This window comes from Megascapheus bottae, chromosome 12 (genome assembly GCF_031878675.1).
Source record: "Megascapheus bottae isolate mThoBot1 chromosome 12, mThoBot2.hap1, whole genome shotgun sequence".
In the NCBI taxonomy this organism is placed as follows: Eukaryota; Metazoa; Chordata; class Mammalia; order Rodentia; family Geomyidae; genus Megascapheus; species Megascapheus bottae.
In genome coordinates this window covers 13419489-13435517 of record NC_143520.1, presented here as the reverse complement: position 1 = coordinate 13435517, position 16029 = coordinate 13419489, and the positions used below count along the sequence as shown (strand labels likewise).

Genomic DNA, 16029 nt, shown 5'->3' with positions numbered 1-16029 from the left:
TCTTGGGAGGTTTTTTATAAATCCAGTTTTATTTGGCATATTCATAAAATATGAATGTGATATATTATACTTTGTTCATCTTATGAACGTCATTAGCTATGAGTTTTGAATAGAAAAATAGTACTTAATCTACTGTGTGCTTAGAAGTGAAGTGATAGATATATATTTTAACGTGTCAATAGTATAAAGCTTATACTAATTTGTTTCTAAATATGCATACTCATCTATCCAATGGCATAATTTTACTTCATTTGTAGTACTTTGTCAGATATAGCAGACGAATTTAAATAATAATGTTAAACTTGGTGAAAGAAAAAATTTCATAGACTAGGTATAAATAAACTCTGCTTCACTTCTGAATTAATAAGAAGTGAGTTAATCTTTTTTGCTTCTTTTGTTTAGGTAATAGAAGATTTGAAATGAAAACGCCTCAAAATTAAATCAAAAGAACTGTACTGTAGTTTTCCTACTCCAAAAGTGTGTTGTAAGATATTGTGCAATCTAACAGTATTGTTTATGGTTTATACTGTGCCAGAGATGACCCTCCATGAGTCCAGATTCTTATAATATTGATCATTTAAAATTATATTAGCAGTATTTCTCACACATCTCCTTCTTATTGTGCACATTTGTACAATTTCTACAAATAGTTTGTGAATTATTTGATCAGTAAATATTGATAAAATAAACAAATGGAGTTTGTCTATACATTAAAAATCCAATGTTGCTGAAGGTCTTGCTGAAGGACCAGGTTGTTTGTTCACAGAAATGAAAAAAAATGCAAGACTCAGTTTTATCCCTTGAAAGCTTACAAACATAGCTGATATTGGCAAACATCAAAGATCAAGAAAAGGAAAATAGCATCAGAGAATGAGAGGGCTTCAGTGTTGCAATATTTAGAAAAGGTGGCCTCACAGGAACATTCACTCTAATTCCTAAAGCTACCAATAGTATTTCAGCAGGTAGAAAGATCATAGCACAGAGAAGAGTCCTCCTCTGGTTGTTTCTTCCTGATTCCTTCTCTGTAGTTTAGGATCCTATGTGTCATGTGGGTGAGTTTGCTTTAATTCCCTACTTTTGTGACACATTTCACTAGATTTGCATTTAACAGCGCTGTTGTTTAGAAATAACAAACCAGATTCTGTGTGTGGTAGTTCTTATTAGTGTCCTGTTCGGATTTACAGATTCAGTGGATTTCTTCATGCCAGCAGGAGGGGCATACGGCCTTTGCTACGCAGAGGAATGCTCTAATTCTGTGGAATTTGAGAACTCTACTCAGGGCTGGGTTTTTGGCTTGTTTTGTTTGTTTGTTGTTGTTGTTGTTGTTTGATGGGTCATGGGTCTTGAACTTGGCCTGAGTACTACCGCTGAGCTCTGCAGCTCAAGGCTACCACCCTACCCTTGAGCCAAGCCCCAATTCCCATTTTCTTTCTTTTTTTTTTAAAAAAAAAATTGTTCCTTTGAGTCTGGCTTACTTCGCTTAATATGATTTTTTTTCTAAGTCTTTCCATTTCCTAACAAATGGGGCGATGTCGTTCTTTCTGACAGCAGCATAGAATTCCACTGTGTACAAATACCACATCTTGTAGATCCATTCATCAACTGAAGGACATCTAGGTTGGTTCCATATCTTTGCTATGGTAAATAGTGCTGCAATGAACACTGTTGTGCTAGTGGATTTAGTATGTCCTTGTTTCTGGATGGTTGGGTAAATGCCAAGTAGTGGAATTGCTGGGTCATAGCGGAGCTCTGTGTTTAGTCTTTTGAGGAACTTCCATACTGCTTTCCATAGTGGTTGGAGGAGTTTGCACTCCCACCATCAGTGTAGTAGTGATTGGTTTCCCTCATTTGTCATAATCAGTAGAAACCTTGGGCTCTCCTAGCAGAGATTTGTGATAGAGCAAAACCTTGATACAGAATGCCATATAGTATGATGCTAAATGAAAGGACCTCTAGGATATAGAAACAAAAGCCATATAATGAATGATTGTTGTTCTTAAAGTACTATGTTATCTCTCATCATGTAACCCTTTTATTAATTACAATAAAAAATAAAAATAAATTGTAATTAATAGAAGGGTATAGTTTTATTCACCAGATAAAAGGTGCATTACTTTATAATACATTGATACCCCTTCTCATGTTTTTGATCCCATTTCCTTCCCCAAAACCCCTCCCCTCATTTTGTTTTCCCCTTCCATATCTTGTATCAAATAAACAAATGAACATATATATGATATGCCAGTTAATAAAGTCAGATACTGTAACAATATGAGATTAACCAAAGGAAAACACAAGAGAAGAGAAAAAAATAGTACATTAAGAACAACAGTCACTCATAATTAAGCTCTTGTTTCCATGTTCTAGAAGTCCATTAATTTGGCCGCATCCTATGTGACCTTATGAATCTAGGTTTTCAGCTACTGTAATCCTCTGCTAGGAGAGTTCTAGGTTTGTACTAATTATTACAAATGAGGGAAACCATTGAGCCTATTTTCCTTTGGCTTACTTCACTTATATGATTTTTTTCCAAGCCTTTCCATTTCCTTACAAATGGGGCGATGCCATTCTTTCTGATAGCATAGAATTCCATTGTGTATAAATACCTCATCTTGTTGTTCTAATAATCTACTGAAGGGCATCTGGGTTGATTCCATTTCTTCGCTATGGTAAATAATGCTGCAATGAACATTGTTGTGCTAGTGGCTTTAGTATGTCCTTGTTTCTGGACGATTGGGTAAATGACAAGTAGTGGAATTGCTGGGTCATAGGGGAGCTCTATGTTTAGTCTTTTGAGGAACCTCCATACTGCTTTTCACAGTGGTTGAACGAGTTTACACTCCCACCACCAAGGATCTGGCAGGGATGTGGCCAAGAGGGATCACTATTACACTTCCTGTTTTCTAGAGGTTAATTGGAGACAAGAGTTTCAGGCTTTTTTTTTATACCAGGGCTGGCTTTGAACTGTGATCCTCAGATCTCAGCCTCCTCAGTAGCTAGGATTACAGGCTCACATGGTGAGCCACCCCACCCGGCTAGGAAGACTTTCTACTCACAGATTGCCTATTTCGATGCCACAGGTCTCTGGGATAATTTTGTGCTGAAAGACAGTGCCCTTGAAAGCACAGATCCACTTCAGTTTTTGTTATTGTTGTTTTGGTTTTGGTTTTTTGGTGCTTAAATAGAAATAAGAGTCTCACGGCCTTTTCTCTTCTGGGTGGCTTCCAATTAGGATTCTCAGATGTCAGCCTCCTAAGTAGCTAGGATTATAGGCATGAGGGTGATGAATAAGGTATTTTCAGAATATTGAATATGAGACTATCTTTCATACTACTTTAAAAGTAAAGGATGTTTGGTTGGCAGTAGTTACCCATAATGGGATCTTTTCATGTCTTTTCATTTTATTATTCTTAAGTAGTTAGTCAAGTAAGTTACTTTTAACAAGGCAGTTTATGAATACAATATATCTTGATTAATACTGACATTTGATGATATAGAAGACAAATTTAAACCATCAGACCATTTGATCCCCTAGTAATGACTAGTGTTCATATAATTTGTGTGTTGACTTGCTTTCATTTTTATGTTTGAGTACTTTAGTACTATTTTTATTTTATTTGGGGATTCAGATTTTTCAGTAAAATATGCCTGTAAGTTGATACAATTTTGAAAATAATTTAGTTCTTTTTAAATGTATCTTTTATTGTCACTTTTATTTCCATTCTTCACTTGTATTTTCTGCTTGCTTGCTTGCTTGCTTGCTTGCTTTTTTTTTTTTTTTTTTGGAGGGGGGTTGGTTGTGGGGCTTGAACTCTGAGCCTGGGCACTGTTTCTGAGCTCTGCAGCTGAAGAATAGTGCTCTACCACTTTGAGGCATAGCACCACTTCCAGTTTTCTGGTGGTTCATTAGAGATAAGAATCTCAAAACACTTTCATGCCCAGATTGGCTTTGAACCTCAATCCTCAAATCTCAGCCCCCTGAGATTACAGGCATGAATCACCAGCACTCAGGTTTCACCTGTATTTTTTCAAAAGCAATTACAACTAAATTTTTTTGCCCAGATCTAGGATGGTTTTCCTTCTAATGACCTTATAGGGATATTTACCCTCTGTAAATACCCTTCATTTCTACTAACAAGTGTTGTTTCTTTTTTTCACCTATATGTATACACAACTCCCCGATATATTTGATCTCAACAACAAGTTTTGGTAGTACCATTTGGTAATATCATACAGCTTTATGTATTAATCATCTTAGGGATACTTTAGGAAATGCTTATCCCAAGGACTGGCTGCAAGCCTCTCAAAAACTGCAACTGATCTGTAACTCTACAAATAAAGTACATTTCATGTTGCAAAATTCTGGCAAATTTTGCTTCCTGCTGATGCTTTGTGGAAATAAACTCTGCCTTGTAAATATTCATCACAAGTTGTTATTCAAATGAGGGAGGCTTCAGAGCTCCTGTTATAGAACCCATGTCTTTGGAAAACTGGTCCTTTCAGAGGTGAAATAAAATGTAGATGTTTAAGCAATGCAATTCCACTGGCTTCTGTAAAGTTTTTAGTATCTGTACAATCTGCCTGATCACTACCTAGTAACAGTAGAGCTGAAACAGCTGTTATAAATCATTTCATAAAGGTGCTGAAAATCTAGTTGCCCCCACTCACCAGATAACCAAGACAAATCCCTGAAGTTCAGTACCAGAGGAAAAGCGAAGGCCTCTGGAATAGTCCAGATAGCTTTTCTTGCCGCCAGTCCTTTGAGACACCATTATAGTATAAATCTATTTTGTCCTTATACCAACTGAACTAAGGTCAAGGAATATTAACAGATTTTTTTTCAAAATTAGGAAGTTCTGTGGTATTAATCAGAATTAACTACATATTTTTCAGGACCCAATACAAAATAATATATGATACTCTTGTTCCAAAATGATTGAGAATTTCAAGATAGAGACAACAAAACATTAAATGAGATAGGGCCTTGTGAAAGCTTAGAAGACATATGCTCATATAATCATAAGCTTGTGGTCCTCACTTCTGATAGAGAAACAAAGAAAGCTACAGGTGATCACTTACAACTACCAAGAGGTAGGGTTAATGTTAATGTTTCATATTCACCCTATTTCATTTTGTTATGTTTAAGTACTTGTACATAGGAGTTGGAATTCAACAAAGCAGTTCATAAGTACAATGTATCTTTTTAAATTTAATTTTATTGTCAGGGTGATATACAGAAGGGTTACAGTTACATAAGTAAGATATTGAGTAAGTTTCTTGCGGAACAGTGTTATCCCCTCCCTTCTTTTCTCTCACTTTCTCTTTCCCTCCCCACTAAGTTGTAAAGTTCAGTTCCAAAATACTGTTTTGTGAATATCACTGTTGTACTGGCTCACCTTTTGTCCTTTTTCTCACCATTTTGTTCTTCTTCTTCCCTTCCCCAAATCAGATAAACATATATACAAGACATAAAGTACCAAAATAGAAAAATAATAGGCCACAAGGGATAAATCAAAGGGAGAAAAAAAAGAAATAACTTCACACAGTACATTTTAAAAACTCTTATTTCCATATCTTACAGTTTATTTTGATAGGCATCATTTTATATGGTCATTTGTACACAGTTATTGAGCTATTCTGATCCTCTGCTAAGACTATTCTAGACATATACTAATATTTACAAATGATGGAAACCATGGAGCCTATGTTTCTTTAGGTCTGGCTTACATCACTTAGTATGATGTTTTTTCCAGTCTTTCCATTTCCTTATGAAGGGAGCCAATATCATTCTTTCTGATGGAGGCATAGAATTCCACTGTGTATATATACCACATTTTTTGATCCATCCATCTATAGAAGGGCATCTAGGTTGGCCCTCTATTTTAGCTATGCTAAATAATGCTGTAATGAATATAGTTATGCTGGTAGTATTAGTGTGGCCTTGTTGGTGATCATTTTGGTAAATGCCCAGCCGTGTCATTGCTGGATCATAGAGGAACTCTGTTTTGTATTTTAAGGAACTTCCATACTGCTTTCCAGAGTAGTTGAACCAGTGTACATCCTCATCAACAGTGTAGTAGCATTCCCTTTTGGCCACCAGCATCTGTCCCATGTCATCCTTTCAACACTGTCACCAATCCACCCTGTTGCTCATTTTTATTAGTTTTGTAGGCTATATACTGAATTTTGACTATGTTCTTTTTCTCCTCTTCACCTCTTCATTTTACTACATACCTCCCCTTTCAAGTACCCATTTTCTGCTGTTTATTTTCTTGAACTAGGATTTTGCCTTTCAAATGAATCACACTGAAGTTCTCCCTTGAATCTATTGTATTTGAACTAAAACATTTGTTTACACTTATATATCACCCAATGTATTGACTTAAATATTTATAAAATCATTCTAGCTTCCATGTATCAGAGAAAATATGTAACATTTGTCTTTCTGGGCCTAATTTCACTTTACACTTTTTTCCAGATCCTGTCTTTTTTTTTGCAAATAATACAATATCATCCTTTCTAATAAATAAATAAAATCTTTTTGTGTATTTATGCAACATTTTCTTGAAGCATTCATCCACTGAGGGACATCTGAGCTCATTCCATACCTTGGCTATAGTGAACAGCACTATGGCAAACATGGTTGTGCTGGTTACTTTAGTATATTCTAGTCTGCAGTCATTCAGGCAAAAGCCCAAACAGAATTCCTGGATCATGGGGTAGTTCTATGTTTAGTTTCTGGAATAGCCTCTATACTTTCCTGAGTGGTTTATACTTTTCAGAGTGGTTGAACAAATTTACACTCCCACACTCCCACCAAGCAAATCACTTTGTCTTACATTATAGCTTTTGTGTGAAGCTTCACAGTGTGTTTTTTTTTACATTGTTTGGGCATTTTGTTGAAACATTCTTGCTTCCATCTGTTTCTGTTGTGAATTCTCAAATTCAGGTATTATGTATTCTTAGTTGAAGGTTTTCCACCTTGAAGTTCAAAGTTTTCTAAAGTTAGTTCTGACTTGCATTCTAGAATGTTAAAAAGTAGCTATGCCCAGGAATGGACACCTGTGTGTGAGAGTCTGGGTGTGACTGCATAGCTTGTGGAGGTGTCCACTTGACTCTCTTTTTCCTGAGGGTAACTGTTTTGGCCTTTAGAGAGCTCTGAATGAAATTTGGAACATATAATAAAGTTACCGTTTACTGTCACCTCAATGAAACGGCATGTGTGCGCGTGGTGTGTGTGTGTGTGTGTGTGTGTGTGTGTGTGTGTGTGTTTATATGCTGGTACTGAGGCTTAAACACAGGCCTGGGAGCTATCCCTAAGGCTTCTCTCCTCAAGGTTAGTACTCTACCATTTGAGCCACAGCTCTGCTTCTGGCATTTGGTGGTTATTTCAATAGAGGTCTCTGGGATATTTCTGCCTGGGCTGGCTTCAAGCTTAAATCCTCAGATCTCAGCCTCCTGGGTAGCTAGGATTATACACATGATCCACTAGAACCCTACTTCTCATTTGGCTTTCAAGCACCTTCTTCTGGGACTAAATGAGCTAAGGATTTCTCCAGTGTTTATCTGTGATTTATAATCCAAATCCCACTGTCAGCATAATCTCAATTTTTTTTTCTAGTCGCGGGGCTTGGACTCAGGGCCTGAGCACTGTCTTTGGGCTTTTCTCAAGGTTAGCACTCTGCCACTTGAGCCACTTCACCACTCCCAGCTTTTTCTATGTATGTGGTATCAAGGAATCGAAACCAGGCCTTTGCGCATGCTAAGGCAAGCACTCTACCACTAGGTTAAACTCCCGGCCCCTAATCTCAGAAATTTACATGTGACTTGCAAGTACCTTCTGGTCCTAAATGGGCTAGCCACTTTCTTCTGTGTATATCTATGATTTATAATCCAATTCCACTCACAGCAAAACCTCAGGAATGCTTTTTAATGATACCCAACCAATCTTAATCTATTCATATTCAAAAAATTAAAACAGTTCAAGAATCTAAACTAGGAACAGAGCACTAGGGTAAAATACTTTTTAGTGATAAATATATACATAAACTTATATGTCTCATGTTTAAGATATTTAAAACATTTCAGTTCTCTAAAATTAAAACTTTCCTCATGAGACCTACAATTGTTTTCTATAGATAATAATCTGACATTTTAGTCATATGAGTCTCCATAGCAATGGCCACTACATTGTTTAAAAAGCCAATCTTACCAAATTTTAAAGTACTGAAACATAACTTTCAAGAAAACAACAAATTTAAGTCATTAATATTTGGTTCAGCCAACAATTCTAATACATTCATAGTCCTTAATTTGTGAATGAGAAGAGAAAGTTTACATGTGGGAGAAAGAAAAGAACAAAGGGGAAAATTCACAAGCATGTGCACTCAGCTGCCAATTGCTCATCAAGTATAATCCTGGTTTAAGAAGAAGATAAGTTTAATGAGCTTCTTCCCCACAGAAAATATTTCAGAATATGCTGTGAAAACTGTAAGCTGAATCTCTTAATTTCTTTTAACCTTCTACAGGTGGAGATTTTCATTTTATGTCTATATATTTTCCTACGCAGTCCGGTTCCTGAAAAAGGTAGGATCAGTCAAATTATTTTGTATTGTTTTACATAACTATAAACATATCTTCCATATCTATATGAAATTATATGGAACTATATTATTAGCAATCAAAACACGCTAACTGAGAATCATTTCTGTATTTTTATTTAATTTATAGACAATCTTTTGCAGTTACTTCTTTATGATAAGCCATTTTTAGGCATATGTTAGAAATACTTTTGGAAAAGTGTTCCATAGAAAGTGTTGCTAATTCCCATATCCACAGTAGCTGTTTCTTTACTACTTCTGCATAGGAACGTTACAAGATCCCACTTGTGTTATGAGAAAAGTTAGCTTCTACATCACACATTACACAACTTACAAACATCAGTTGCTATGATATGGATAGTATCATTGTCTCTTAACCAGTAGAAATTAGAGTCGTACCAGGTGCTATTGGACAATTCAGTTGTTGTCTCATTTCATAGTTGTGTCTCATTTCTATCCATTATTGCTTGAACAAGGCACCTACAGTGCTAAAGTAATTGGTTGTGACTCCTATAATCTTTCTCCTGCTGTCCTCAGAGCTTACTTGTCCTTGTAAAGTGGTATCAATATCTTTTTTGTTACAAAAACATTTCAAAAATAGAGCATGTGCCAAGTAGCATGCCTTGCACATTAATCTTATAAATATTGATATAAACATTTCAAATGTTTTTGTTTTTTTCATATATTTTTATTGTAATTAATATAAGGGTTACATGATATTTGCCAGATAGATGTTGCATTAATTCCCATACATTGATACCCTTTCACATGTTTTGGTCCCCATTTCCCTCCCCCCCACCCCCACCCCTCATCTTGTTTTCCCCCCTTCCCTATCCAATTTCAAATAACCAAATACAAATATATCCAATATATCAGATAACAAAGTGATATACTGTAACAATTTTATTTTTAAGTGCTTGATTCATCAGATGTTATCGGCCTATGGTAAATTCTCTTATAAATAGTAGTGGTTTTTCATTACTGTAGCTTCCTAGAGGAAATAGACTTTTTACTCATGCTTGTTCCTGTGTATTTATTTTACTTAATAAGAGTACATGGCCCAAAGGCCAATTTAATAGATTTATATGAACAAATATTACACTTAAGTATGAAGAAACATTCATCCCGCGTAAATAAGCATTGTAGAAACTGCTTAGTTTAGAAACCTACCTCATTTACAAACTTGCTTATTTAGGAAAAAAAAGAATGGCTATGGAGCATTTAGGTTTCCATCTTTACTACCTCAGAAGACATGGGAACTCATTTTGGATAGAATTTTGGCTTTATGAAAATGTGGATTTGTGTGGGAGACACTTTGCTCAGGAGAAGAGGGAGATGGTGAGACCTAGGATTCTCCCAGGTCTGCTGGATATGCTTCCCTGGAGCTCTCACATAGCAAATGTGGTTCATTCAGCGTAACAGGCAGCATGCTGACATAGCTTTAGCTATTTCTGTTCCTAAACTAACCAAAAGGAATAAGGATAGCTTTTGTCTACAAGTCCTCAGTGGACCACAAAGGCAATAAGAGGGCTTGGTAATGGAAAACTTTGCTTGGGAATTGTTTTCCCTTAAACAGTATCAGTTCGATACTTGTTTCCATTCAGTTGCTCTGGTTATAACAAATGCTTAGAAAAGCATTAAAAAGAAAGTGAGACATAGTTCTGGTTGAATTCATCTGTACTGAGAGATTTTTTTTTCTTTAATGCTAAGCCACATTTCACTGAGTTTAGTCATTGTATGAGATAGAAATGTGTTTGTACATGGAAACTATGTGACTGAAATAAATATATATTAGGAAAGAACTTCATAAGCCAGTGTGCCATGTCACATATAGAAAATCAAAAGATGATAGGTGGCATGCCAAATGCAACATGGTTTTTCTTTGAGTTACTTCATTTATTTTTGTAAACACATAGCCACAGGCAGGTAAATATAGATATATAAAGTTTTATCTTTTGATCTTCATGTTAGGCCAATTCATTTCCAAATATTTTCACCCTATGGTGAATTTTTATGTCAAAATCTATTTTTCACACATGCATGCATAGCATTTAAATAAAAATACTCAATTTAAATAAAAACTACCTGATTTCTGTATTAGAGTCCTAATAGGGACTAGAAATCACAAAAAGTATTCTAGGAGTACTATTAGCCAGGATGAATCAGTCTATGTAAAACAAGGCAATGGACCTACCCACTACTGATCATCAGTGTGCCATTAGATAAAGAACCACACCTGAAAGTGAGTCAAGACACTGCTTCTGTTTGAGAAAGTCTACCTATGAGCCAGTGTGTGTGGATATAATTAACTTACACTCTGACTTAAGTGCCTTTGTCATTGTGGATCATGAGAAGCGTTTCAGGGGTGAATTGTTTCATTAGCTGTATGCTATGTAGTGTTTGGAGATGGTAATGGCAAAAAAACATTGCTATTCTGATGACCAAAGGATGACCGGGAGAGGCTGGAGTTGTTAGAAACTGGAAGCTGCACAGAAGGGCCATGGAGTGCAGTAAGATTGCTGAGAAGGGGATGCTAACCAGCTGGTGTCCCTTGGACACAGCAAGCCTGGCTCTGGAAATGTGGAGTAATTACAACCTGGAGCCAGCTGCTGCTTCAGGGTCAAAGTGTATTCCTGGGGGAAGGGGTGACAGGAACTGGAAGCCAAAGTGCTTCTGTGAGGTCAAATTTGGCAAGGCCTGGGATCCCTGGAGCCAGCAGAGTTGTGATTTGCAGAACTACAGCTGAGGCTAATCCCCAAATCTCAGGGACCAGTCCACCTTCTCCATACTTGTGCCTTCTATGCTGAACTCTCATAACCTACTGTGATATGCAGACTGCCACCCATTTTTTCAACTTTGTGACTAACCACTTTCCAGACTGAGCCTTTTGTCCACAACTCTGGCCCTCCTGGTCCTCCCTGAGTCCAGGCCCTATCTCTCATGTTTTTCTGAGATCACCCAAACCAGCCACAATGTATTCATTGGTGTCACTCTTTTCCCCACATTGGTCAGCTTGGAATCTTTTTGAAAGGACTTCCATTGTTTTGCCTATTGGAAGGTGAATAAATAAAATATATACAGCCTTTAGAATGTGCATTTATAGGGCTGTGAGCATGGCCTAATGGTAGAGTGCTTGCCTAATATGCACGAAGACTTAGGTTCGATTCCTTGGTACCACATACGCAGAAAAAGCTGAAAGTGGTGCTGTGGCTCAAGTGTTATAGCTGTAGCACTGAGAAAGCCTAAGGATGGCAGCAAAATAAAGTGTGTATTCACTCTGAATTTTGTTTTCTGTGGCAATTAAATTTTTTTGAAATACCTTAGACTATGTCAGTTGTTCAGGGAGGCTAAATTTTATTCTTATCCATGAAAAATGGTCTCATTAAATACTTCTGAAAGAATCAAGGGACCCTAAAGTTCAACTATCTAAAACTTCTCATTTGGGGAAAAATAAAGTGATTTCAGAAGGGTGGGCTGACCTACCAAAAGTAAAAATAGAGGCGAATCCTTCCACTGACTAGGTTCCTTTATTAAAAACAACAACAAAACACACAACTTGAAATGAAGAGGAGAAGAATGCAGTCAAGAATTCAATCCTACTGGGTGAGGGATGATATGGGCAGCTGTGGGTTGGATGAGAATGTTGACAGAGGTGGCATTAATCAAGATGTATTGGATTCATAAACTGCCTTATTCAATGTCAGTTCCCTTGTACAACTACTTAATGTTTTAAAAATTTAGAAAACAAGTCTCAGCAAGCTAACACTTAAGTACTCACTGCTTTTTAATAGAATGTTTCCCTTATTAAGGCTTATGGATCCAGGAGTTTGGCTTAGTGGTAGAGTGCTCACCTAGCATGCATGAAGCCCTGGGTCTGATGCCCCAGTACCACATACACTGAAAATGCCAGAAATGGTGTTGTGGCTCAAGTGGCAGGGCCCTGGCTTTAAGCAAAAGTATCCAAGGACAGTGCCCAGACCCTGAGTGTAGTCGAAGGGTTGGCAAAAAAAAAAAAAAGAATTATGCCACCTCAGTTTAAGGATAACATCTAGATAGAAGTCAAAGATTGACTTTTCAGTCTTGACTTTGCAAATTATTCTGCATTTTATTTACATTCAAGTACAAATATGATTTGTCCTCAATCATTTTTCTCATGAATGGAAAATGAATCTTGTCTTGACAGTCTCAGCTTGTGTGTAGAATTTCAAACGCTACCACGTACTTGGAAAAACAAGGCATGACACTATTACTTGTTGAAAGGCAGGTTCTGCTGTAAAGTATGGATACTTAAGTCTGCTACAAAATACTTGTATTCTGTACTGGTGCTGCCTCCTAGACAGCAACACTCCTCTTATGAACATGCTTTGATGCTTCCTAATAAGTAAACATACATTCTGAGGGGGCAATTTATCTGGATGAACCTTAAGGATTCTCTATGTTGCTTCTTCCTGCACCTTCCACTCCCCTTCGACCCTGCCTCTGCCCTCCTACATATTTTGTTAATTTCTTTATTCCTTTAATTTATTCTATTTACCATTTCCTTTATTTCTTGTGGCTTGCAGTCCACCAAAGGAGAGTGTTAGGAGACCAGTGAGAAACTGAAGATCAGATGAAACAGTGAGAGTCCTGGGGAAGGAGTTAGAAGCCCTGGGTTTAAGATCTGATTTTGCCATCACAGGTTTATGACTAAGCCCATCTCTTAATCTCTCTCTCTCTCTCTCTCTCTCTCTCTCTCTCTCTCTCTCTCTCTCTCTCTCTCTCTCTCTCTCTCTCTCTCTCTGTCTCCCCTCCCTCTCTGAGTTAATGTTGATACCTCTAAAATTCAGTCATGTGGATTAATGTTTACTTTTCAGCTCATATCTTGCAATTGGGTGAAGAATTTGAAATTGTGGTAAGTGTGGTAAATTGGCATGCCCTGTTTAGAAAGAAACATAATCAAATGTAGTCATATACAGTCAGATATTATCCTATATTTTGACCTGGCAAATAAATTCACATGAATGTTATACAGAATGCAAAATATGTATGTACAAAACATTTATTACAACTTTTAAGTGTGTGTTAATAAGATAGTCCAAAACAAAGTAAAATAAATAAAATAATCCATATCATAACAAATCCAAAACAAAACTTAAAACAGTTCTAATATTTAACCTTAGTGCACTCATAACAAAACTTGTTACCTTTCCTATTAGGTCAGCTCTCAGATTTGAAATTAGAATGAAATTATTATGCATAGATTTATGTACATTTGGATTATAAATAAATATGAAACTATAATTTCAAAAAGGATAAAATAAAAATTAAAAGTGACTTCCATTTAACTGGCAACAAGATACAAAAGTCTATTCTGAAATAATCTAGACCTTTTTGCTACCTAGTGTTCTTCCAATTATATTATTCACATGCCTAAAAACAAACCCACCACAGACTTTATAGGGAGCGTTTGTAGCCTCCTGTATGATTCTGATAAGAGCTAAACTCTTTCTTTGTTAGTGTGGTAGTTGTTCGTTATGAGCTAAGTTCCCCATATGTATCCCAGACTGGTCTTGAACTTGTGGTCTTCCTTGCTCATGCTCTTGGGTATTGAAATTCCAAGCCTATGCCCACACACCTGACTCAAATTCTGCTTCTGTGGGAAGGTTTGCATGGTCTTTATTAGGAAATCACTTGAATTCTTTTTTTTTTGTTAGTCTTGGGACTTGAACTCAGGGCCTGAGCACTATCCTTGCGCTTTCCTAAGGCTAGCACTCTACAACTTATGGTACAGCCCCACTTCTGGCCTTTTCTATGTACGTGGTACCAAGGAATCGATCCCCCATCTAGGCAAGCACTCTACCACTAGGTCAAACTCCCAGCCCATCACTTGCATTCTTAATTCTCTCTAGCAATTTAAAATGGATTTTTTCATTGTTTTGATATGGATAATGTTTTGGCGGCACTGTTGGGTTGTTGAACAGTGATGACAAAATTTTAAATCACGGTTAGTAATAAGAGTCATGATGAGAGATGCGCTATGCTCAGCATTCACTGTGAACCAGGCATATATCTACCACTTTGCATTCATATCTCCTGTGGAATAATTTAGGTCCTTATTCTTCCAGATAAAAAAAGGTTCAAGGACCACATAGGCTCAGTGTTCTGCACACATAGCAAGTCAGTGAGAGTAATGAAATACATCTAGGTACTTATTCTTTTGTTTCATTTTGTTTTAGGTCGGCTTGTGGTCTACTTGTCACCAGGCTTCATTACAAACTGTACAGATATACTGAGCTGATCAGCATTGATCATTTGACAAACAAAGACTAAGGATTCCAAAAATTTTATTTTTATTCTGGGGTTTAAACCTAGGAACTCACTTTTGCTAGCCAAGCAGTCTACCACTGGGCTACATCCCTAACACCAAAATAAGTTTCTTATAAGTTATTTATATGAAGATTATAGTAAAACAGTGATTTTTCCAAATCTTTTCCTTTCCGTACAATATCAGTCTCTCTAATAGATGAGAACATTTCCATTGTGTATATGTACCACAGTTTCTTGACCCACTTGTCCAGTGAAGAGCATCTGGGTGAACAGAGTTGCAATGAACATAGTTATGTTAGTGGATTTACTGTAACCTTGTTTGTGTTCTGTCAGATAAATGCCCAGGAGTGGGATTATTGGGTCACTGGTAGTTCTATATTTTAGTTTTTTGAGGAGCCTCCCTACTGCTTTTTGGAATGGTTGAACCAATTTACATTCCCAGTAAGAGTATAGTAGAGTTCCCTTTTTATAGCATCCTCACCCTCATCTATTATTGTTAGTTTTATTGATAATGGCCATCCGACCTGGGTGAGGTAGAATCTCAGTATTGATTTTATTTAAATTTCTTTTATGGATAGATTTGGTGAGCATTTCTTCATGTATCTATTGGCCATTCTATGATCTTAAATAGTTTTACAAAGGAGTTACCATTCAGTAAGTCAGTTTGTAAGTATATACATTTTGATCAATGTCACCCCTTTGATCATTCTCCCCCATCCCTTCCAACCCCACCTTTTTCCTCAAATTTCTTAGCTTTATAGGTATGAATTAAACATTGTGGTTGCAAAAGTTAGCACCACATCAGAATTTGTCTTCTAATTTTCAGGATGTGTAGAAATTTTATCTTACACATTCTGATATGTTATGTAAGCATAATTTTATTCTCTTCTATGAGATGTTTTTACTTTTTATGCCCTTAATAGGCTCTCCACAGTGAGAGGCTGGTTGGGACAGTTTAGTGTGTTGTGAGAGACATTTCAGATGAAATTATTCATGGCTTAGGAAAAATTAGAATTTGCTCAGATGATAAAGAGATCTCATCAGCTGTGAGGGAATGGCTCATAGCTTCTTGCTTAATGAGATACAATGCTTTGACTTTGGTTGTCTGAAATTTTTTCTAAAG

At 36.6% G+C, this 16029-nt stretch overlaps 1 protein-coding gene across 2 annotated transcripts in view; it reads left to right on the top strand.

Moving 5' to 3' along the window:
* Positions 1-16029, top strand: part of Cers6 (ceramide synthase 6) — a 246672-nt gene that overhangs the window by 121195 nt on the left and 109448 nt on the right. For both annotated transcript variants that reach the window (XM_090342703.1, XM_090342702.1), the window contains exon 4: positions 8529-8586. In XM_090342703.1, coding sequence (XP_090198829.1) covers positions 8529-8586 — 58 coding nt within the window. The remainder of the gene's footprint in view (positions 1-8528; positions 8587-16029) is intronic.